The 24,744-nt window shown below is 36.5% G+C and overlaps 1 protein-coding gene across 2 annotated transcripts in view; it reads left to right on the top strand.

The window, feature by feature from the left end:
- Positions 1-15,550, top strand: part of LOC123536248 (bridge-like lipid transfer protein family member 3B) — a 51,047-nt gene extending 35,497 nt beyond the window's left edge. Inside the window, exons 13-20 of one of the 2 annotated variants that reach the window (XM_053527963.1) lie at positions 3,234-3,340; positions 5,599-5,670; positions 9,304-10,477; positions 11,199-11,318; positions 12,045-12,312; positions 13,194-13,371; positions 14,038-14,194; positions 14,769-15,550. In XM_053527963.1, the coding sequence (XP_053383938.1) occupies positions 3,234-3,340; positions 5,599-5,670; positions 9,304-10,477; positions 11,199-11,318; positions 12,045-12,312; positions 13,194-13,371; positions 14,038-14,194; positions 14,769-15,115 (2,423 nt within the window). In that variant the 3' untranslated portion in view covers positions 15,116-15,550. The remainder of the gene's footprint in view (positions 1-3,233; positions 3,341-5,598; positions 5,671-9,303; positions 10,478-11,198; positions 11,319-12,044; positions 12,313-13,193; positions 13,372-14,037; positions 14,195-14,768) is intronic. The other variant, XM_053527964.1, reaches the window with a different exon arrangement.
- The last annotated feature ends 9,194 nt before the right edge of the window (positions 15,551-24,744 follow it).

Genomic DNA, 24,744 nt, shown 5'->3' with positions numbered 1-24,744 from the left:
GTGCCTCTTACATAAGGGGTTGTTGTATCATTGCTGGTCCTCACATTTATCTCTGTGTTCAGTCTCAGTGTTTTCAGATTTAAAGCATCAGGTCTTTTAGTTGTCTGTTTTGTGGTGTCTTGTGCTTTTGAGGGTGATGTTGTAATAGGTATTTGTTGTTTACCAGCAGCTTGTGTTGCACTTTTATCAAGCAGCACAGTTTCAGTTTCCAATCTACACAACCCAGTTATGTTTTTCTTCATGTCTTTAATTTTGGATGAAGGAAGAAGTTTGTATTTCAATATTTTACTTTCAGTTTGCATGTTTTGGAATTGTTTCTCAATAGCATCAGCATCTGCAGCTGAACGTTTCATAGCTATAAATGCTTCACAGAGTTGCCCGGCTTTTTGGTTTGTACTGACTCTAGTTTTGAAATCTTCAAGTTCTTTATCCATGGTATCATTATGTTTTTGAAGCTGCTGATACAATGGCTATATTACCAGATTGGATGTGCATTGCATCAATCTAACTATCCATTTCTTTTTCAAGGTCACAGGGCACTAGACAACTTTTGGGGACAGGTACCCATACCCTCAGAAGGGGAATTTTTCGACATTTTAAGAAAAAAGGGGAAGTTTAAGCCATGTATATGTAACTACTTTTCACACTTATTAATACTGTTTTCAGTCATTTCTAACTGATGTGACTATATTGCAACAGTAATCTTCCTTAGAGGCACTATATAATATTAAAAAAGAGTTAATATCTATTTGTGGCAAACAACCTATCATCATGGGGAATTTTCTTCTGAGAAAGAGGAAAAAAACATATTATTTTAGGAGGGGAATGGTACCCATATTCGGCCCCAAAAATGGCCAAACGGGTGCCCTGGGTCATCAGAGAATTTGTTAACTTTAACTCGTTGATTCTTCAGCTCTGTTTTTGCCATCTTTCTCATATTGTCTGTTGTACCAGACATAGATTTTAATCTATTTTTACTTTCTTTCACCTGTGTAGAAATCAGTTTAACATGCTTGATAAATGCTTGAAGTTCTTGATTTACATTTTCTGCTTTAACAATTTTTGGAATATGCTCAACTTTCTTACATTGTCTATGATCCAGTGTGATACATGTGGTGCATCCAAGCGTGTCACATGACCTACAGAAATATTCAATGACCTTGTCTGGATGTAGGTCACATTTTTTAAGGCATGAATCTTTTATCCCAACTCCAGTGACAGTTTGAGGCATGTTTTCCTTGTCCTGAAGTACATGGTTACTAAAAGCTTTAAATAGTTTATGGTCCTCGTAACATTGTCCGCATAAGTATTCAGAACAGTCCACACAGAATCCTTCAGCTTCTGTCTGTCGCTCATCCTGTTCACAAGGTTCACACAAAATATCCTTCACTTTGTCAGAAGCCCCAATAATTGACCTGCTATAATCCTTAGATGTTGCCATTTCATTTAATAAAAGTAGCAAATTTTTCAAATTTTATTGATGTGTGTGTAGCAGTGTGTATATAATGTATATAATAGGTCTATGATATCGATTGTCCGATTAGCTCAGTTGGTAAAGCATCTGACTTGCAAGCAGAAGGTCGCAGGTTCGAGTCCTGTATCGAGCTGCACATTTTTCCGCTCCTGTTACATTGGTGCCATGAGTGTGGTGACTAGCCTTGGAATCCTAGAGCTATGGAGAAGCAATGGCTGGGTTAGTCAAAAGAATCTGAGTTTGTCCTTGAAAAAAGGAGGGAGGAATGTAGCAGTGTGTATATAATGTATATAATTATGTCTCCCACCACACAGTGGTGTGGGAGACATATTGATTTACTCCAGTCTGTGTGTGTGTCTGTCTGTCTGTGTGTGTGTCTGTCTGTCTGTCACAAAGCTTGTCCGCACTCTAAGTCGAACATTTCTCATCGGATCTTCACCAAACTTGAACAAAATGTGTTTGACCATAAGACCTCGGCCAAGTTCGATAACTAGCCAAATCCGCTTAGGCAGTTTTGAATTATGGCCCTTGAATTACTGATTGGATCCATTCATCTAGACCATCCAGAGAAACTAGTCATTTTTCATTGGGCAGCAGTCTGTCACAAAGCTTGTCTGCACTCTTAAGTCGAACATTTCTCATCAGATTTTCACCAAACTTGAACAAAATGTGTTTGACCATAAGACCTCGGCCAAGTTTGATAACTAGCCAAATCCGTTTAGGCACTTTTGAATTATGGCCCTTGAATTACTGATTGGATCCATTCGTCTAGACCATCCAGAGAAACTAGTCATTTTTCATTGGGCAGTTGTGGGAGACATGTGCTTTTCTCAAAAGCATCTCTAGTTAGTCTATAATTTCGATTGTCCGATTAGCTCAGTTGGTAGAGCATCTGACTTGCAAGCAGAAGGTCGCAGGTTCGAGTCCTGTATCGGGCTGCACGTTTTCCTGCTCCTATTACATTGGTGCCGTGAGTGTGGTGACTAGCCTTGGAATCCTAGAGCTAGGGTGAAGCTATGGCTGGGTTAGTTAAAAGAATCTGAGTTTGTCTTTGAAAAAAAGGAGGGAGGAATATAGCAGTGTGTATATAATGTATATAATAGGTCTATGATATCGATTGTCCTATTAGCTCAGTTGGTAGAGCAGCTTCGAGTCCTGTATCGGGCTGCACATTTTTCCGCTCCTATTACATGTGTTAAATTTCTAGTACATATACCTGAGGTAAGGCCATACAGCAGTACAATGTTGATTTAATTAGTTTATAGATAGTACTGGGTGTACTATTAACTGAACCATGTAATTTTTACTGATAATTTGACACTACTATTGATTTTTCAATAGGCCTCCATTGTGCGACATGGGCTTATTCTGCATTCTCTATTATGACAGACCGACAATTAAAAAAACAATCCTGAATCTACATTGATAGAAAATATTTAACAAGATACAATGAGTTACATTTTTTACCATTATATAACCTTTTTAAACAAGGCTTTTAATAGGGGTATGAATAATCTTAGTGACATCTCTAGTTTAAATTTGCTTGTTCATATATGTTAGATATCAAACTGTAGATCTGAGTCAGGCTAAAAATAAGAGTTACCAGTTATTTGTAGTAATGTGACCTTCAGCATGTTCAGGGTGATCCAGCTTTTGATTAAACTGTCAGAATTGTTAAACTCAGGTGACAATCAAGGACCCTCTTGTTATTTACTGTTACAGTAGTGAACACTAATTGATGTTGTCATGTATTTTTCAGTTCCCCATGCGAACATGTATGTGTTAATCAACCCAGTGAGACTGCACATCGACTACCTGACAATGCTCTGGTCCAATTATTTCTCTCTCAATCTTGCTCAGGTGGTGGTATGTATGTTTGTTTTATCCTATATTGATGACATTTTTCATAAATATGGTATATGTGTTCTCTTTTTCAATTCACATGCTTTTAAAGTTGATGATTTTAAATCACTTTCCCCTCACCTCTTTGTGTTGGGTCCTGCTCATGTCATTTCAGGAAGCCATCCAGTTTTTATGGGGGGGATGGGGGGTGCAGAGAGGGGAGGTCAGTGGTTCTGCCTTGGTGCACATCCATTTCTAAAAAAGTGCCTTGAGGGACAAGGTGCCCATCCATGTTTGAAATAATGCCTTGAGGGACAAGGTGCCCATCCATGTTTGAAATAATGCCTTGCGGGACAAGGTGCCTATCCATGTTTGAAATAATGCCTTGAGGGACAAGGTGCCCATCCATGTTTGAATAATGCTTGAGGGGCAAGGGGCCTCCATTTGAAAGCCGTCGGAAGGTGACAGTTTGCCTTGGTGCCATCCATTTAAAATGCTTGAGGACAAGTGCCCATCCATGTTGAAATAATGCCTGAGGACAAGTGCCATCCTTTTGAAATAATGCCTTGGGACAAGGCCTCCAGTTGAAATAATGCTTAGGACAAGGGCATCATGTTAAATAATCTTGGACAGTGCCCATCCATGTTGAAATGCTTGGGCAAGAGATCTTCAATATTAAGCTAATTCGCCATATGACTGATTGTCAGTGTGACTTTTAGAGAAAGAAAAAACAACAAGAACAAAAATAAGGAATCAGTATTAGTCATGGTGCATAGTAAATGGAATTATGACATTGCTTGTCTGATGCAAAAGGTTCAGATATGGCCCAACCTTTCAGTTCCCATGATTAAACTTTACACAAGTAAGACCCACAAAAAGAACAACAGGAAAATGTGATTTTCAATGGAAAGAAATTTGAAAAAAAGATGTTGAATGGCATTAAATGAGATATTAAACCAGGTCTAACGTATGCTTGAACCAATTGAAGTCCTAGTGTGACCCTCTACCAAGAATGTTCAAATTATTGCATTTCAATAAAAAAAAAACATGGCCCCCAGAGGGCGTGGTCTCTTTTCCCCTTTATGTATATATTTGAAACATTAAAAATCTCCAGGTCAGGAACAGCTGGCCCGATTTAAAAATAATTTGATATCTCCTGATTTTAGAATAATTTGATATCTCCTGATTTTAGAATAATTTAATATCTCCTGGTCAAGAACTGCTGGTCTGATTTTAAAATAGTTTCACACATTTAGATGGTCCTTGTGTGACCATCTACCAAGATTGTTCAAATTATTTTGATTTGTCATAAGACATGGCTGTCAGGGGGAGTTGTCACTTTTTTCCCTTGTATGTATATATTGGAAACTTTAAAGATGTTCTTGTCAGAAACAGCAGGCCAAATTTTAAAACAATTTTACACACGTGTCTCTTGGATATTTGTTGTTTGATAACAGGGTTTGACTGTATACCATAATTTTTAAAATTATTGTCCTAGGTTCAAAAATGGCCATGCTTATGTGTGTGAAATTATAATACAGTCAACATCGTACTTGCGACCACCTCTATTTAGCGATTTTTGTATTAAACGACCAGTCAAAATCCCTCCCGAACGTTTTCAGTACATAAATTCATTCTATTAAACAACTTTTTTATTAAACGAATAGCGACCACATTAATGTAGTCCCGACAGGTAAAATATTCAAAAAAAGTATCTATTAAGCGACCAGGTACCAAAATTCTACTGGGCATTTCTTCATCTGTGTAATTAGTAAGTACGTTTTACACGTGACTGAATGCAATTAACCTTTGTATCAGTCGAACTTACAAACAATCTAGCCATAATTTTCACGGTTTGTGTACTTGGAAAAGTGTTCACGATGTAAAAACAGATTTTTGAACCATACATATATGTTCATAGTTAATACTATTACATTAACAGTTAAAAATAACTTTTCTTTTCATCTGACTGAAATTCATTAACAGACCATTCCATTAAGAGACCACTTCTTAGCTGTCCCTTGGGTGGTCTCTTAATACAATGTTGACTGTATAGGCTAATATAAAAGAAACTTTGAATATCTTCTCTGGATCCATAATAGCTAGAGCCTTAATATTTATATAAACCTAACTCTGTACTTGTACCAATACATGATACAAACACACTTGAAGCCTTTTACACAGTTGAGCACTTTAGGGTCAATGACCCTCTTGTTTCAATTTTTTCCTCTGTCTTTGATAATTGATAGAATATCTAGTGAGATGATTATAATTTTTTACAGGAAACCCATGAGAATGAGTTCCAGAAAAAGTTGGAACATGTAGATATCAAGATAGAATCCTTGATGCCAAGGGTAAGTGAAATTAGATATTTCTGAACAAAGTGCAAATACTGAAATATAAATAACATATAATTGTGAATATTGACATCCATGATCAATTTTTATTTGTCTCTGTTTGTCTCCTGATATTATGGAAAACAAGGCAGTCTGAAAGACAGCTAAATCCCCCGCCACTGCTATGGATAGTGAAAGGGTAAAACCTTTGATTTTAGCTGTGACCTTGACCTTGAACTGACACGGCTGACTCATGAATTCTGCACAACGTCTTGATGAGGTGATCATTTGACCAAAGTTTCATGAAAATCCTTCAAGGGGTTTAGGAGATACAGAGCTGAAACCTTCGACCTTCAGTTGTGACCTTGACCTTGAGTTGACATGGCTTACTCATGAGTTCTTGATGAGGTGATCATTTGACCAAAGTTTGATGAAAATCCTTCAAGGGGTTAAGGAGATACAGAGTGGACACCAAATGGAAGGCTCAAACCTTCGACCCTTAGTTGTGACCTTGACCTTGAGCTGGCATGGTTGACTCATAATTTCTGCACATCGTCTTGATGAGGTAATAATTTGACCCAGGTTTTATAAAATTCCTTCAAGGGGTTTAGGAGATAATAGAGTGGACACGAAATGGAAGGCTCAAACCTTTGACCTTCAGTTGTGACCTTGACCTTGAGCTGACATGGCTGACTCATAAGTTCTGCACATCGTCTTGATGAGGTGATCGTTTGACCCAAGTTTGATGAAAATCCTTCAAGGGGTTTAGGAGATATAGAGCGGACACAAAATGGAAGGTTCAAACCTTTGACCCTAAGTTGTGACCTTGACCTTGAGCCGGCATGACTGACTCATGGGTTCTGCACATCGTCTTGATGAGGTGATCATTTGACCCAAGTTTTATAAAATTCCTTCAAGGGGTTTAAGAGATATAGAGCGGACACAAAATAGAAGGCTCAAACCTTTGACCTTGAGTTGTGACCTTGACCTTGAGCCGGCATGGCTGACTCATGGGTTCTGCACATCGTCTTGATGAGGTGATCATTTGACCCAAGTTTTATAAAATTCCTTCAAGGGGTTTAGGAGATATAGAGCGGACACAAAATGGCAGGCTCAAACCTTTGACCTTGAGTTGTGACCTTGACCTTGAACCGACAAGGCTGACTCATGGGTTCTGCACATCGTCTTGATGAGGTGATCATTTGACCCAAGTTTATGAAAATCCTTCAAGGGGTTTAGGAGATATGGACCGGACACGAATTTGTTACGGACGGAAGGACAGACGGAAGGACGGACGCAGACCATTCCTATAATCCCTCCGCCACGGCGGGGGATTAATTAAATGAGCTGTACCATGAGAAAACCAACATAGTGCGTTTGCGACCAGCATGGATCCAGACCAGCCTGCGCATCTGCGCAGTCTGGTTAGGATCCATGCTGTTCGCTTTCAAAGCCTGTTGCAATTAGAGAAACCGTTAGCGAACAGCATGCTTGTCGCAAATGTACTATGTTGGTTTTCTCATGGTGTGACTCAAATGGGCAGCAACTGGTTTCCCTGCCTTTGCAAAGTAGTTTGATATAACATACAAACTTTCAGATCATGCTTTTGGGTCGTTTATTTCTTACATTTGTGAAATTGTCTGCAGTTTTGAATGAGAAATGTTTTGTGTTTATTTCTAGTATTAGTTCGCTTACCATTTTTATATGCCCGTTTGAAAAACGGGACGTATTATGGGAACACCCCTGGCGGGCGGATGGGCGGGCGAGGGCGTCAACAGACTTTGTCCAGAGCATATCTTCTACATGCATGGAGGGATTTTGATGAAACTTGGCACAGATGTTCACCATCATGAGACGGAGTATCATGCGCAAGAACCAGGTCCCTAGGTCTAAGGTCAAGGTCACAGAGGTCAAAGGTCAAATTCAAGAATGACTTTGTCCGGAGCATATCTTCTTCATGCATGGAGGGATTTTGATGAAAGTTGGCGCAATTGTTCATCATCGTGAGACGGAATGTCCTGCGCAAGAACCAGGTCCCTAGGTCTAAGGTCAAGGTCACACTTAGAGGTCAAAGGATACAAGAAAGAAAACTTTGTCCGAAGCATATCTTCTTCATGCATGGAGGGATTTTGATATAGCTTGGCACAAATGTTCACCACCACGAGATGGAGTGTCATGCGCAAGAACCAGGTCCCTAGGTCTAAGGTCAAGGTCACACTTAGAGGTCAAAGGATACAAGAATGAAAACCTTGTCCGAAGCATTTCTTCTTCATGCATAGAGGGATTTTGATATAACTTGGCACAAATGTTCACCACCACAAGACGGAGTGTCATGCGCAAGAACCAGGTCCCTAGGTCTAAGGTCAAGGTCACACTTAGAGGCCAAAGGTCAGATACAAGAATGACTGTCCGAAGCATTTCTTCTTCATGCATGGAGGGATTTTGATGTAACTTGGCACAATTATACACCATCATGAGACGAAGTGTCATGCGCCGTTCCCTTCTTTAGAATTACTTCCCTTTGTTGTTACTATAAATAGCTTATATTGTAACTTTTTCATTACTAGTCGTAGGGAAAAATCGAGACCACTTTTCTGTAGTACAACATGCATGCTACATCCAATTTTGAGGTGTATTTTGACTAATCTCTACCTGGTAAAGATTTTTGTGTGGACTTACAATTTTTTTTTTTTTTTTTTTTTTTTTTTTTTAAAGGTCCAATACTAAGGAAAGTGAACATTTTAATTTCTTTTAAAAAGCACAGAAACTGTTTCATTTTATTGAAAAATGAAAGTTGGTATGTAGAAATTCGAAATAAATCGCAGTATATGTACAATTATTTTTCTATGAAGTATGAAGAAAGTTAAAAAGACCTGGGGGGTCATTCTGTCGATTCATTGGAATTTCAACATAATACACATACATTTCTTTGAGTTCCAAAGACCTTCTGTAAATTTTGACCTGCCAATCTTCATTATTTAGTGTCTTGCAGAAGTCTATGCACTGGCTATGAAAACAATTGCCAACTCACTTTCCCTTAGTAATGGACCATTAAGATTAACTTCCCTTAGTTGTTACTATAAATAACTTATATTGTAACTTTTTTATAATTGACCGTAGGGAAAAAACAAGACCACTTTTCTGTGGTACAACATAGATGTTACTTTCCAATTTTAGGTGTATTTTAAGGTATCTCTACCTGGTAAGGAGTTTTTTTGTAGACTTAGAAAAACAAAAGACTTACAATGATTACTAAACAACCACAAAATTAAAATTCCATTTGCAAATACAGGTGCTAGAGTAAAGAAATTTGCTGTGATGGGCGTATATTGTGACATTTTGGCACTCTTGTTTGATACTAGAATATAATTGCTAAAGTTGTAAATGATTTTTTAAACAAAAATGTAAGAATTTTTGGTGAAAATATAACAAAGAAAAAATAATTTTCTCTTCAATTTATATGATATGTTTGATTAACCCTTATCATGCTGGATATACTGATCTGAACTGTTCGCAATTCAGTCAGTATCTTTTTTGTATGCATCCCTTTTAACAGTTAATGGTACTGTCAGAATTGAAAGATGGACAAGTTCATGATAGAAATTTAGCAGGGTAAGGATTAAAACTATAGCCTGTTTTTAACCATTGCAGTTAGTGATCTCAGCAGAGGAAAATGTTGAAAACCAGCCGGACCGTCCGGATTCGTTACAGATCCAGTTCTCAAAGATAACAGCGTCCAACACGCATATCGAAAACCAATTTACATTCAGTGACCTTCAAGGGCTGCTTAGTCAGTATGTTGACTGTGATATGTTTAAGTGTGCAGCTTTTCCAAATGACACCTGTAAATTGACTTCCATTCCAAAGATCTTCCAGGCATTTGCAGATTCTCGCGTAAATCCTTACCTCTGTGATTATATTTTAGAACTGCTAAATGGAAAGTTGCCAAATGGATTCAGTGAGGCAGACATTGGCACTGATGCTATCAAATCCTTATTGAGAACAAATACCCTTAAACGTGACATGCGCTGTGATATGTGGGGACTCTGTATCGATCAAGTTTGGTTGGAATTCCTTGGAGTGCCAACAAGTCGGACTCGGCCTGTGCCGTTTGTAGAATCTTTTCCATTAACATTATGGATCTGTCGGCCATCATCAATTCCAGATGATGTTATATTACCTAGAAACAGTAGTTCAACTTTGAATGGAAATTTTGCCGAGAATAGTGAAAGTGCAGAAAACCCAGAGGAAAAGCAAAACAGACGAAAAACAAGACAGCTGCTTAAACAGTACTATTCCGAAGATAGTGAAGAAAGTCCTTCAGATCCAAAAACTGATAATAATTTCCAAAGTAATGGTCTCAAAGATTCCAATAACTGTGATACAGATGAGGGAAATGTGCAATATACAGCTCTGAAGGTCGCCGATTTTAACCTCGTTGCCAAAATTGGTGGGAAAATCCGAGCTCAGCTGAACAATCCGCAGTTTTTATTTTTGATGCGTCTTACTGAATCACTTTCAAATTTTCAAGCTCAGCTAAATGCAGATGTTGAGGATTTCCTGAAAGGAAATAATTCTCCATCTCAAACTTTTTCTATGCCTATTGTGATACCAGATTTAGAATTTGCAATGGTTTGTCCTTACATTGCTGAATTACTTCCCTTGAGTAATCCGGCAGACATTTTGTGCTCTCCAAATTCAGAGAGTATTGATGAGAGGGATGGTGATACAGACAGCGATGTTGTAGGAGGTACAGAAGGGGTAAATGGTGTGGAAGTTGTTGAACAACCAGAGCAGATACTTACAGTCATAGAGTCAGATGGAGGTAACTTAATATGATTTATATATTATATAATCCATTCGCATTTTAAAACAGGCTTCTAACACTTCAGAGTGGTCTTCTGAAATTGTTGTCAGTGAAGTAAAACAGAAAACTGTTCTACTATGGTATCCAGCACTGTTGTGAGCATCTTTACTGCATAGAAGCCATAACATGACTTTCTATGATTGTTACCATCATTTTAACTTGTGACTTTTCCGTCTTCATCATTTTGTATTTAAGAACTGTCTGCGACCATTGCAAAGATTTCAGATTACTTTTCTGTTTGAATTCATTGACAACAAAGTGTGCATAGTTCACAGAATTCTCAGTGTAATATGTAGTTGGTTGTTGTGTGATTATGAGTTGACAGTAATTGTGTAGTACTTCAAACAGTATGAAGAAAATCTTGCTCAAGTTGTGTTGCCACAGTATGAACTTCGAAATGTCATGCATGAATGGTAAGTTTTGATCTATTTAGTTGCCATCTCTGTGTAACCATTTATCAAAGATAGCCTTCAAATCTTTAAAAAGTTGTTTAACACACATCAAAATGTGTAAGATATGTGTGTGCAATTCAAAAGTTGAATAGGACATTCAACACATGTAGAGAAGTAGGTTATTAGGAAACTTAGAATTACAGCTGTAGCACAGATTGCTATTTGTAACTGATATTGAATAGTGGCTTTTGACCTTGAGCTGTCAGTTGCAGTGTTTCTATTTTTAGGACCTCGTATAGAACAGACAGAAAATTTGCATGTAGAAAGCCACATGTCTCACTCCCAGAGTGACTCAACCATAGGACGTTATACACATAGTGCTGACGGACTACTTATATCACAGCAAGGTAAACTAGAGAGTATTCACCAACCAGCTAGCTTTGGATGTTACACAAGCTATTGTTTGAGACTTAAGGATCAATTGTATGAACTTGATTTGAAGTAAAGATTGAAGTTTCCAGTAATTTTACATCTACATAATTATTTAATCTGTTTGTTTCACTTTTTTTGACCATTTTATTGAAATGAATAGCGAAACATTGCTTCAGTTATGAAAAAAACCCACTGTAAACGTATGATATATTGAGAGACAAATTTCTATAAAAATTAGCATTTTTTTCCACATATTAAATGTGTCTGTTTTACAAGCGTGACAGAAACAATACCTGCTGACAGCTGATTGCAGAAGATAGGCGATTGCAGTTTCGCAAATTTCAAGTAATTTTTAGAATGAAATTGGTCAGAGGTAATTCAAGTCTGCTTCTTATGACTGGTGGCTGTTTATCAAAGGTGATCGTTTGGGCAGGTGGGTCACTTTGTTGTCATACAATCAGCTGAGTTTTCTCAGGACATCATGCTGCTCTGAAATCCATGGCTATTCATGGAAAAGAAAACTTTGACATGGATATGCAGAACTAAAAAAACCTTTGACACAGATGTGCAGAATTACCTTAATACTTGCATTTTGCACACATTGATGTAAAGCTGAGGTAAAACTTATGGGTTTATAAATTATGTCATGAAGTCTTAATCTTCAGGGTTATTTGTAGTGTTAAGATGATTTTTATTGACAGGTATAAGGTTAGACTCGCACTCCAGTGAAGATGTCTCACAAGCAGAGATACCTGGCTTAAATATCAGCGGCCAAAGTATCCAGTACACGGCCAGTGACTCAGGACTCTCCTCTTTGGGAAGTACATCTGGTCAAAGGTCAAGGTCAGGAAGTAAATTGACCCCGACCTCTATGAAGAAGTCCTTGACAACTGGAGTTTCCAACATATCAAATTTTATGGGTAAAATCAAGAACAAACTGGATCCAGATGATATTGATGATAGTGACAGGTATGTTTTAAGTATACAACATGCTATTAAATTTAAGGAGGTCATCTAGCTGGCATGCAAATGGTAGTTCTACCCAGTTGTCTGCATGTGTGGTTATATTGGGTCCTTGCCTGTAATGCATGAAAGGTTACCGTATGACTTCAGCAAAACATACTGCAAAATCATTTAATTTGATGGTTTTTTCATGGGGATGTAAATTTGTGAACTGCAAGTTTTGAAAATAAAATAAACGGGATTTTATTTAAGTTTTTCTTTTGTTGGGATTCAATATCTTTGATCGACACAACTATGAAATGCAAAAAAAGCTAGTAGCCCAAGGATGTTGTTGATTTCACTGTACTTCATTTATCCAGTTCTGTCTTGTATTGCTGGGTATGTAAGATAGGCTTTGATTTATCAACTCTATGACAATGTGTTTAATGACCTATTTAAAAATTATTATTAGTCTAAGAGATAGTTTTATGTTGTTCTTATGTAATAAATAGTTTGAAATTTTTTCCTAGTTGTGACCAAACACAGCTAAAATTCCCAAAGTCAAGGGTATATTTCATTTTCCCAAAATACTGAAAATACTGTGGTTCCACTTGACTTTGAATAGGGGATGACAGAGCTGAAGAATTTGTAAACAACTTCTTCTCATGAACTTTTCCCCCATACTTAATCTTTTGCACTCTTGGTTTGGCCCGTCTCAAATTTGCTCTAATGGTTATGCATTTTGGGGCCATCAAATAATAGAAAAAGTTCCATGTAGTTATTAATAATCTGATTCTTCACCAAACTGTGTCAGAAGCAAAATGAAAAAGCTCTCCTCAGGTGAGTGACTTGGGTCCTTTTGGGCTTCTTGTTATGGACAAATTTTAAATCACAATCTTTGTTTTTAGCATTTCGATAAGAACGGACATCTCCGATGATGACGATTTTGAATTTTTGGCACTTGATGAAAATGAGGCTCCAGCTTTTGTCCATAGTCACGTCTCGGAGACGTCCTCCACAGCAGATACTGACGATCTGTCAAGTGTGTTTGCTGAGAGCACATCAGCCTCACGTGCTAAAGAAGTGGTATGAATTTCTTGTTTTTTAAGCTTTTTCTGTTCACCTACATGATATGTCACAAGGGTCATATCTCTTCCACCAACTCTATGAATTATGTCCTCTTTTTACTTAGAATTTCAGGTAGAAGTTTTTATGCACTTTCTGTCTATCGCTGATATTAAGAAATGGATTTATGTCAAACTTAAAACAATTTTTCTTCATCATTACTGGCATCATATATGCCAAGGTCAAGAGTATAGATGTGCAAGACATTTTTTTTCTGGGATATAGGAAGATGAATGGCACCCATGCTCCTCAATTCTTAACTATTTGAATTTTTCTTGACATTTCTGAAACTTAAGTTATAAATGTTTTGTTTTCTCTATAGGGGTTATTAATCACTCCAGGATAGCTCAAGTTTCCTAAGGTATTCCCTATTTCACCATCCAAGATTAGAGCACCCTGTGTCCTCTGACAGCTCTTGTTTCAGTATCGAGTAATATGAATTGTTTTAGCCAGAGTCAAGAAAACTGAACTGTCATTGATGCTGTGAAAGTTCTGAGCAATGACAAATCTGAGCATTCTACTAAGTGTGTTACTGCCACAATCTAAACAGTTACTGAGTACATCTATATCTTTATAAGGAATAAAAGAAGGATTTGTATTCTAATATTTGTATAAACATTTGTGCAGGTGTCAGCAGTGGTATTTCGGCTGTCAGGAACGGAGTTGTTGATACAGAGTGTTGGGGAAGACATATTCTTCTGTCTACAGACAAAGGCTGTTGATTGTGAAGAAACTGGAAATATAACCTACGAAGATTTCTATGCAAAACTGTCAGCACAAAATGGTTTGTTCTTCTCAGATATTCCTATAAACCTTTAACAAAGATAACTATGATTCTAATATTTGTTTGTTCCTTTGTTCATTCATTTGTTTGTGTGTTCATTCATTCGTTCATTTGTTTGTTTGTTACCATTTTACCTGAATTGTGTGGGCGTAACTATAATCCATACAGACTATCAAACAAATTATGGGGTTAACACCATGTTTTCATCAGTGTTTCAGTTTTGAATCAGCAGTGTTTGATCTTAACCAGTGTATCTGGGCTGACTGTAAGTAAATTACTACTGCCCCACATGAAACAGAGGTAGCATATTGTCAACCCATCAGGGAGAACAGTTCACTTGATTCATAGTCCTGTATCTTACCTGCTGAGTTAACAGGGTGGGAAAATACTAGTAGTAGAGACTGTTAACCTAAAATATGGCAAAGTCTGGGATAAGTTTATATCAAGAAGGTTTAAAATCTGTGTCTGTTGTTTGTACAATGATAGATTTGATGATCATTTGTAATATCAGGTATGATAAATTTGTACAAGGTAACAAAGAGAAAAACTGTGACTAATAAAGTGATTATTACAGGTGTGGTAAGAACTTCAGCAGACGTAAAGGATGGAACATATCCAATCAAATTTAAGATGACTATGGGACCAAGTGCTGAACTAATGGCCCCTAAGGGGTCAGAATTAGGGGTTATGGATGCAAGGATCAGGGACTATAAGTTTACATTCCGAATGACCAGCATTTTAAATATGACGAGTTTTATCGAAGACGAGAAAGTCGCTGTTCCTACGCCGATGCATGTTTCTGTAGATAATTTCACTCTTACACTTCTGGTTTGTATCAGTCTGTTTTATTGTTATGTCTCTATTGAGACATTTATTATTTGGGAAATAAATTTTAGTTTTGCATGCTTTGTCGGCAAATAAAACACGGTTTTGAGTTCAGCTGCGTAGTAATCTAATCATGAAGACCGAAGGCCTAAGTGATTAATAATGACGCATATGAACGAAAAAAACATGTTTTATTTGCCAACAAAGCATGCAAAACTAAAATCTATTTCCATTCTAACACATTCGAATTACACCAGGAATTCCTGGGATACTAATCTTGAATAAAATGCGGTTTTGAAAACGAGGGAGTAAACTGAAATAGCCAAAAGTAGGCCATTTTGCGAAACATGTTCTAATCGACAAGACAGTACACGGTAAAATCCTTCTTTCTTTATATAAAAGAAAATCTCTTTATATAAAAGAAAAACTTAAAAGTGTTAGAATCAAATTTTAAATATCTTGTGTCTTTGATATTTTCACTCAGAATGAGGAATTTTAGTTTACCTTCATAGACAAAGACAAGTGGTGCTTATGCTCAGTTAAGGTATGTCTGACAGAATTGTGTGACTGTAAAATGAAGATTAAAGATCAAAATTGTTTTTTAAGCCAAAACTGGGACAACAGTTCTTTACAAATACAAAGAGTTACCATTTCACTTATATCTGTGACTGAACATTTCTTGTAGACCTGTCCCCTTCTAACCATAAATCTTAGTCATGCCCCTGAGTGCATGTTCTATGATAGAAGCTTGAGTTTCCGAAAAGTTTTTAGCTCACCTGAGCACAAAATGCTCAAGGTGAGCTTTTGTGATCGCCCTGTGTCCGTTGTCCGTCGTCGTCATCAACAATTTGACTGTTAACACTCTAGAGGTCACAATTTAGGCGTAATCTTAATGAAACTTGGTCAGAATGTTACCCTCAATAAAATCTTGGACGAGTTCGATATTGGGTCATCTGGGAGCAAAAACTAGGTCACCAGGTCAAATCAAAGGAAAAGCTTGTTAACACTCTAGAGGTCACATTTTTGGCTCAATCTTAATGAAACTTGGTCAGAATGTTACCCTTAATAAAATCTTGAACGAGTTTGATATTGGGTCATCTGGGGTCAAAAACTAGGTCACCAGGTCAAATCAAAGGAAAAGCTTGTTAACACTCTAGAGGTCACAATTTTGGCCCAATCTTAATGAAACTTAGTCAGAATGTTACTCTCAATAAAATCTGGGACAAATTCGATATTGGGTCATCTGGGGTCAAAAACTAGGTCACCAGGTCAAATCAAAGGAAAAGCTTGTTAACACCCTAGAGGTCACAATTTTGGCCCAATCTTAATGAAACTTGGTCAGAGTGTTACCCTTAATAAAATCTTGGACAAGTTCGATATTGGGTCATCTGGGGTCAGAAACTAGATCATCAGGTCAAATCAAAGGAAAAGCTTGTTAACACTGTAGAGGCCACATTTATGACTGTATCTTCATGAAACTTGGTCAGAATGTTAATCTTGATGATTTTAAGGTCCAGTTTGAATCTGGGTCATGTAGGATAAAAAACTAGGTCACCAGGTGAAATCAAAGGAAAAGCTAGTTTACACTGTAGAGGCCACATTTATGACCATATCTTAATGAAACTTGGTCAGAATGTTAATCTTGATGATCTATAGGTCAAGTTCAAATCTGGGTCAGGTGGAGTCAAAAACTAGGTCACTAGGTCAAATCAAAGGAAAAGCTTGTTGACACTCTAGAGGCCACATTTATGACTGTGTCTTCATGAAACTTAGTCAGAATGTTAATCTTGATGATCTTTAGGTCAAGTTCGAATCTGGGTCATGTCGGGTCAGAAACTAGGTCACTGGGTCAAATCAAAGGAAAAGCTAGTTAACACTTTAGAGGCCACATTTATGACCATATCTTAAAACTTGGTCAGAATGTTACTCTTGATGATCTTTAAGTCAATAGGTCAGGTGAGCGATACAGGGCCTTCATGTTCCTCTTGTTTTTACATGCATCCAGTTTCTTTATCATTCTACATTTTCTCGTTTTCTGATTTGCTCTGTGCAAAAATTTGATAAAAGATTAAGTAGATATTGAATGAACAGATCATATCAGCAGATAACAGAGCAAGCTAGTACTTTAAGTTGTCACAGATGTATTTGTGTAAATAGGACACTGTTTTAATAATATGTTTTTACAGAGATCGACCCGCCAAAATGCGCCACGCAGGAAGAGGACAATCAACATGAAGATCCTAAGATGTTATTCTAGATGATGATGGCATCTTCATATACCACAGGTACTGAAATGACTGTTGTAGAAACAGATTACTCAATTACGAATTAAACATGTATCAGATGTGCATTCAAAAGTTTCCTTTTTATTAATTTCCATCAGAGTTTTCCAGCAGCTGTCTTATACTGAATATGGATCGCTCAGAATGAATTCCTTTAAAAATATCAAGTAGTATTTTCAGTATTTATATATCTTAGAAGTATTTAGCCATCATGAAACCAAGGGATGTATGTTTTACTGTTGGGTGTCTGATGGCCTCTGTCTGTGTTAGTAACATTTTTTTCTGATAATCTAATAAGTTTGCCACCTGTCAAATTTAATGTGTTTACTGTCAGTAGATATGTCCTATCTTTGTCTAGGCAAACACTGTGACCTGAACTGAATGTTGATTTTTCTGTCAAGCACTGTCAACTTCATATCAAATACTATCTCAGTAGATGACCCAAAGTTTTGGTTATGACTTCAAATTTGCCATGGTGACTTGGAGCTGAAAACCGGTTTCGTTTAATGAGTGACAGATCCTTAAAATAACAAATTATAGGATTTCCTTGATACCATGACCCCATTGTTTTGGGTCATTAGTCATGCTTGTATGAACTTAACTAAATGCATGCTTATTGATTGCAGGAAAACTGTACCCTAACTGTCAATTCATCTCAGCCTCCCTATTTATGTTTTTCTTCAATGCAGTACATGTAATTCATAACAATTTTGTCAATCTAATTATAATTAATAATGATAATCCATAACACTGATTTTGTCACGGATCAAAAAAGTTGCAAAGTCTCTGCACCAGACCCTCTACTCCAGAACAACAGCAGCTGTGGATGACAACATAGATCTCTCTAATTTTCCAGTTGATGTCAAGAACAAATTTCTCACAATGAAAAGCCAAAACGAACAACTGAAAATGCTTTGTGAAAAGTTCGATAACCATTCTCAGAAACAGGAATATGAGTTAGAAAAGTTGAAAGAAGCTAACGAAAAGTTTAAGGACATCCAATAGAAACCAAATTTGCGTAAAGTTAAATCATTTCTCTCAACGAGCGGTATCTTGGATGCTATGGAGAATCAGAGGGTAACTCTGATTTAGAAATGGAAAATAATACATATGGAGAGATCTCCCTTGAAGAAGATGTTTGATGTCAAACAGGAAAAGAATCTTCATTGCAACACACAGCTATCAGAAAGCTGATGCATCAGACAATACAGACACGAAACATTCAGCAATAGTTCAAAATAGAAATAGGAATGATTTCGTATTTTAGCTATGCTGTTTTTTTTATTAAAAGGCCAGTTTTAATGTCACAACTTTAATTTTTAAATGCCCAACCCATTTTTCAGAAGAGAGGTATATTTTTTTGCTCATGTGTGAATTTGGTGCATATTCAATAGACCATTGTGGCCTCTTTATACAATAAATAAGAAACTTGCTTACAGTTTTCAAGCTTTCTTAGAATTATTACCCATTGATTAGTTAATGACCTTTTGTTTTAAGGTCAGTCAAGGTGAGGTCATTGATTTTCTTCGCTGTAAACATTTTCCAGTCAATCTTGAAATTACATAGGGTAATTTGGCATATGGTCAAATTTTTGACCATATGTATTCAGGTCAAGTGAAAGTCACATTTATCTGTAGACTTAAACATTTCTGATCTTACTAAGAAAATGTTAAGTCTCAGCTTTTTTTAGACTGCTGTTGTCAAGATGTGACTCTTAATTTAATGAGGTCTATGGCCATAAGATCATGGTCAAGTGACCTCAAGACTGGAAACAGTTTTCATAATAACTTGAACAATCTGACTTGTACTGAAATGGCCGCACCATGGAGGAAACCAAAACGTTTGCGACAGCATGATCCAGCTCAGCTTCGGCAGTGGTCAGATCCTATAGAATGTTCCTTTAAAGCCCATTGCATAGGAAACCTTGGGGAACAGCATGACTCCTCCGATTGCGCGTTGTGCAGGCGGTCTAGGATCATGCTGGTCACAAGCACTATGATGTTTCAGCACGTTAAATGTCTGTCATTTTAAAGAATGTTAGCTGAAATCATGAGCTCATAGAGATGATTCTAACTTTATAGATGCTTAATATTATGGTTAGTATTTCAAAGGTCTAGGTCATTGTGACCTTCAGACTTGATACCATTTCTGATCAGTAACTGAAAAAAAATTATGACATTCAACTGTAGAACTTCTACACTGTGATGGCCTTTGGTCGACAGATGGTTACTATAGGTCAGGAGGTCAGTAGGTCAAAAGTCAAGGTCAAAGTACATTCAGGAGAATTATCAAATTACCTTTAACAAGTCATCATGGGGAGCATGTGTTTTTTAGATACCTCTTTTTTATTATAGCTTAGTTTTTGTTTTAAGGATAGCAAAGCATAATATAGTCAGGGAATTTTTTTTTTGTCTGTTGAACTGAAATAAACCATTCTGAGTTGATTATTGTGGAGGATTGTTGATATTTCAAAGATATAATAAATGACAGATACGTGTATATGCAAGTATCACTGAAGATGACTCTCGTTGTCGTGTCATGTTGGACCTTAAGCATCATTCATCATAACAGTATTCATTATTTGAGGGTTGATCCAGAAGTAATGTTACTTGAGCTATATAAAAGGAAACTTATTTTATCTATAAATAATAAATAAACTGTTCATTGGTGAAAACAGCTACCTTTCACACTAAACATATATCAAAATCAATGTTTTTAGGTTTTGCCAGTTGTATATAATATAATCGTTGTTTCCTTCATTGAACACTGTAAGAAATACTCATTTTAGTCAAAAGAGAAGACAAACTCTTATTCACAACTTGTTTCTACTTCATTTAATCTTCATCAGATGAGGGTAGTTTATGAGAATTAAAGTAAAAATGTTTAGTTTAATGGTTTCATAAACATGACATTACATTATAGAGAACTATTCATGTTTTGACTTACTGATTATAAATGATAAATATGGAGTTCATTCCTTCTATTTAGTCTTGAAATGCTACGGTCATGTAATAAAACAGTGGTTGACTGTCGGGCCATTAGATATGATGTGATATTCAGTAGAAAAAGAAAATATTGACCTCAGCAAACACCTCTGCCAATATAGCCTTTTTCTGGTAAATGTCACATTATATATCAAAAAAACAAAATTCATATATTTTACATTGCAAAGTACTTTCATCTATATGCAGTATGGTTTGAAAATATAAGAAAATATATTGAATAGTTGTAAAGATATTGACATATAAGGAAAGCATGGTAATGGAGGACACAGCATGTCACTGACATCATTTACTTCAGAAATTAAAATTTTGTTCTCTCGGAAGTAACCAGTGCAGCATCATGTAACAAACTCAACCTGTTTTAGTGTCACTAGGTTTCAGAAAGATGCTACATCATGTCATTATGATTTGCTGACATGGCATCTGTGATATACTTTGAATTTCTGGGAATTTAAAACAAAACAAAAAAAAAAAAAAGAAAATATCATTTATGCTGTTAATCAGCATTGTCTATATGTTAAGGTAAATGGGCCATTGAGATAGTTACATTATTTCTGGATCAACCCTGGTACATTGCCTGTTGGTGTATACATTTTATATGGCAAGGATAAATTTTATGATGCACAGATTAAGTGTTTTGTGTAATTTTGTTATGGTGGAGCTTTTGATTAGAAAAAAAGAGTCTTCCTGTCAAAACATGCAATACAAGATTCAGATTCCTTGAAATCTTTATAACTAGATGTAAAAGTTATTTATATATTACTAGATACCATGATGGGTTTGATATTTACCTCAGATTTTACAGGTTATTATACCGCCACAAACAAATTTTGAGGGGGTATATAGGAGTGAGCATGTTGGTCGGTCGGTTGGTCCGTTGGTTTTAATGGTCTCGGGACAATAACTCATAAAAGGCTTGACAGATTTAAATAATTTTTGGTACACAGATGTAACATCATAAAATACAGGTCAAGTTCGACTTTGAGGTCAGTAGGTCAAAGGTCAAGGTCACAATGACCTGGAACAGTTAAACTGTTTACGGATGATAACTTGAAAACGCTCGGACCAAGGATCATAAATTTTGGTACACAGGTGTAACATCATAAAATACAGGTAAATTTGGCTTTGAGGGTCATTAGGTCAAAGGTCAAGATCACAATGACCCAGAACAGTTAAATGGTTTACGGATGATAACTTGAGAATGCTTGGACCTAGGATCATAAATAATGGTACACAGGTGTAACATCATAAAATACAGGTCAAGATCGACTTTTGAGGTCAGTAGGTCAAGGTCACAATGACCCGGAACAGTTAAACGGTTTCCGGATGATAACTTGAGAACGCTTGGGCCTAGGATCATTAAAGTTGATACGGAGGTAGGTCATTACCAGCAGATGACCCCTATTGATTTTGAGGTCAGTAGGTCAAAGGTCAAGGTCACTGTGACCCGGAACAGTTAAACCATTTCCGGACGATAACTTGAGAACTCTTGGGCCTAGGATCATGAAAGTTGATAGGAAGGTTGATCATGACTAGTAGATGACACCTAATGATTTTGAGGTCGGTAGGTCAAAGGTCATGGTCACAGTGACTCAGAACAGTTATACCATTTCCGGGAGATAACTTGAGAATGCTTGGGCCTATGATCACGAAATTTAATAGGGAGGTTGATCATGACCAACAGATGACCCCTATTGATTTTGAGGTTCGACTTTGACATTGGCTTACTTATGTGACAAGGCCGTATTATGGGGGTATAATTTGTCACTCCTGTGACAGCTCTAGTTAGCTTTGTTTCAAGAAGTATTCACTGGTTCTGCAGTGAAAATATGGAGTATAGTGATTTCAGAAATCTGTAAGAGAAGAAGAAACAAGTGCATATTTCTTGATGCATAGCTAATAATCTTCTTATTACATACTCCTTTACACTTCAGTATCCAGTTGTTCTGTAGATTGAGTCTAGTTGAAAATATAGATGTAAATTAACTTTTTAGGGTGATGTCCTATATGACGTTGCTCACTCAGTATGAAATATACATGTCAAAATGGAAAACGATTGACACTAAATGTTCTAATGTTCCTTAACAGAGTTTAAAGATGAGTATGAAATAAAGTGTTTTATGACATCTTATCTGTGATGCCACTCGTCTTCACTTAGTCATTGACGAGGTCAATTATTTATGGGTGTATATGTCTGTCTGCCTGTCTGTTGTATATTTTGGTCCACTTGTATGATGATAAACATTACCTTGTGGAAGACTGAAATTGTGTCATAAGTGACCTATAGATTTGTAATTGTAACTCAGTTCTGTTAAATATTTCTCTGTTTTCTTTGTGATAGTATTGGTACTAATTTAAGGGCCACAGTACATTTGTACTGATCATCCTGACTTAATAACTACAGTTTTTTTCCTGAGCTTTAATTATAAAACATACAGATTTTTAACACTTCATGATATATTCTGAGAAAATTAAGAGAATCAACACAGTAGTGAAGGGTGCTGGACTTTTTTATGTTTCTTCAGGAGATATGAATGTTTTTCATAATAATAGCCTACAGGAAAAATAAAAATTTTCATGTCTAAAACACGGTTTTAGTTTGCATATTTGAGTTCTTACTTTTACCAGATAATATATCTTTACAGTTTCCCTCATAAATGATTATTTTGATACAGTCCTTTTTGTAAAGAGTTGATTGCGCTCCGTTGGGGAAAAACTGCTTTGTTTGTGCTTATAGTTTGGTACGAGAGGTTTTTCTGCTATTTATTATCTTGCTATACAGTTTGCTTATCCAATACATAGGCTTGCTTTATATCATCTCAGTTTTATAGTTTATGTATGTCTGTCTTTCATACTTATTAATCATATACCCCCATCTTAAGTATTCCTTGAGTTTAATTGTATACCTCACTCTTGACTTCTCCTTCAAGTAAATCATATGAGCCGCGCCATGAGAAAACCAACATAGTGGGTTTGCGACCAGCATGGATCCAGACCAGCCTGCGCATCCGCGCAGTCTGGTCAGGCTCCATGCTGTTCGCTTTTAAAGCCTATTGGAATTGGAGAAACTGTTAGCGAACAGCATGGAGCCTGACCAGACTGCGCGGATGCGCAGGCTGGTCTGGATCCATGCTGGTCGCAAACCCACTATGTTGGTTTTCTCATGGCGCGGCTCATATATCAGACTGAGTATCTTTACTTTAGTATTCCTAGCTTAAACAGCTCCAGGGATGTTTTAATACTGTTTTTGGATCTGAAACAAAACCAGTATTGAAACCTAACCAGGAAACATGCCTGAATTCCTTTGTGCTATAATTTTAGTTCATGTGCTCTGGATTAGCATTTTACTTTAACAAGTTTTTGATCCATTTTTCATTGACCTGATATAAAATAAACCATGCAAAAAACTTTAAAGAAAAGTTCTGCTTTGAAATTTCGGATAAGTACTGCCGTCTGTAATATTTTGCTACCATTCACATAATCAGAACTTTCTACAGAATGTTTTATGAACTTTGTTTACAGTAGTAATAGTTGAACTTAAATGAAATTCATGAATAAATGATATTGACATTCAAAATTAACCATGTGCTATGAACTTATCATTAAATCCTCAGTTTCTCAAAAGATTTTAGATATAGTGGTTGGACCCAGGTTAGATAAATAAACATGGTTAAACCGTAACTTAATAGACAGAGTCATCAAAAAATAAAAATAGCACGAGTTAAGTTATGGTAGCTGGAGCTATGGACGGATCCAAACTGTCAACCATTAAAATAAATGTTTACATAAAACAGACTGTCCAATTGGGACTATCAGATACGATTGACCTAGTTTACACAATAGACCATGTGCATTTTGTTTGTGATACTGCTTGTGAGCACTTGACTTTGGTATGAATAGAATAACAATAGAGGGAGGAGTTAGATGAAATTTATCGACAAGAACTGGAACTGTCCATTCTATGGTGTCTATAATTTACATATATCTTCAGTTATTTTGCGTATTCTTTGAGGTAAACAGTATAATTATATCTTTAGGATTCATTTTTTATGAAAATGGTATATCCTTGCCTTTAGTATTCCTTGAGGATCTGTTGGATTCCTTGAGGTAAATTGCATATCCATATCTTTAGTATACCTTGAGATAAGTAGTATATAATAAGTATTCTTGAGGTATATACTATACCTACTTCTTTAGCAGGCAATATGCTTTCTATGCCTGTTTTCAAATTTCTTTGATTATTTGGGCAATCTGGGTTTTTATTTTATTTGTAGTACATAATGTATGATAATCCTGTTTTCAGTGGAAGTTTCTATGCCCCCGAAGGGAGGCATATTAGTTTTCAACTGTCCGTCCGTTCGTTCGTCACAACGTTAACTTTTTGCATGAAGGCACTTTACTTGTGAACCACTGCACCCAGGACCTTCAAACTACAACTACA

Source organism: Mercenaria mercenaria, chromosome 17, assembly GCF_021730395.1.
Source record: "Mercenaria mercenaria strain notata chromosome 17, MADL_Memer_1, whole genome shotgun sequence".
Taxonomy (NCBI): Eukaryota; Metazoa; Mollusca; class Bivalvia; order Venerida; family Veneridae; genus Mercenaria; species Mercenaria mercenaria.
The sequence above is the reverse complement of the archived record's forward strand: the minus strand, read 5'-3'. Positions and strand labels throughout refer to the sequence as shown.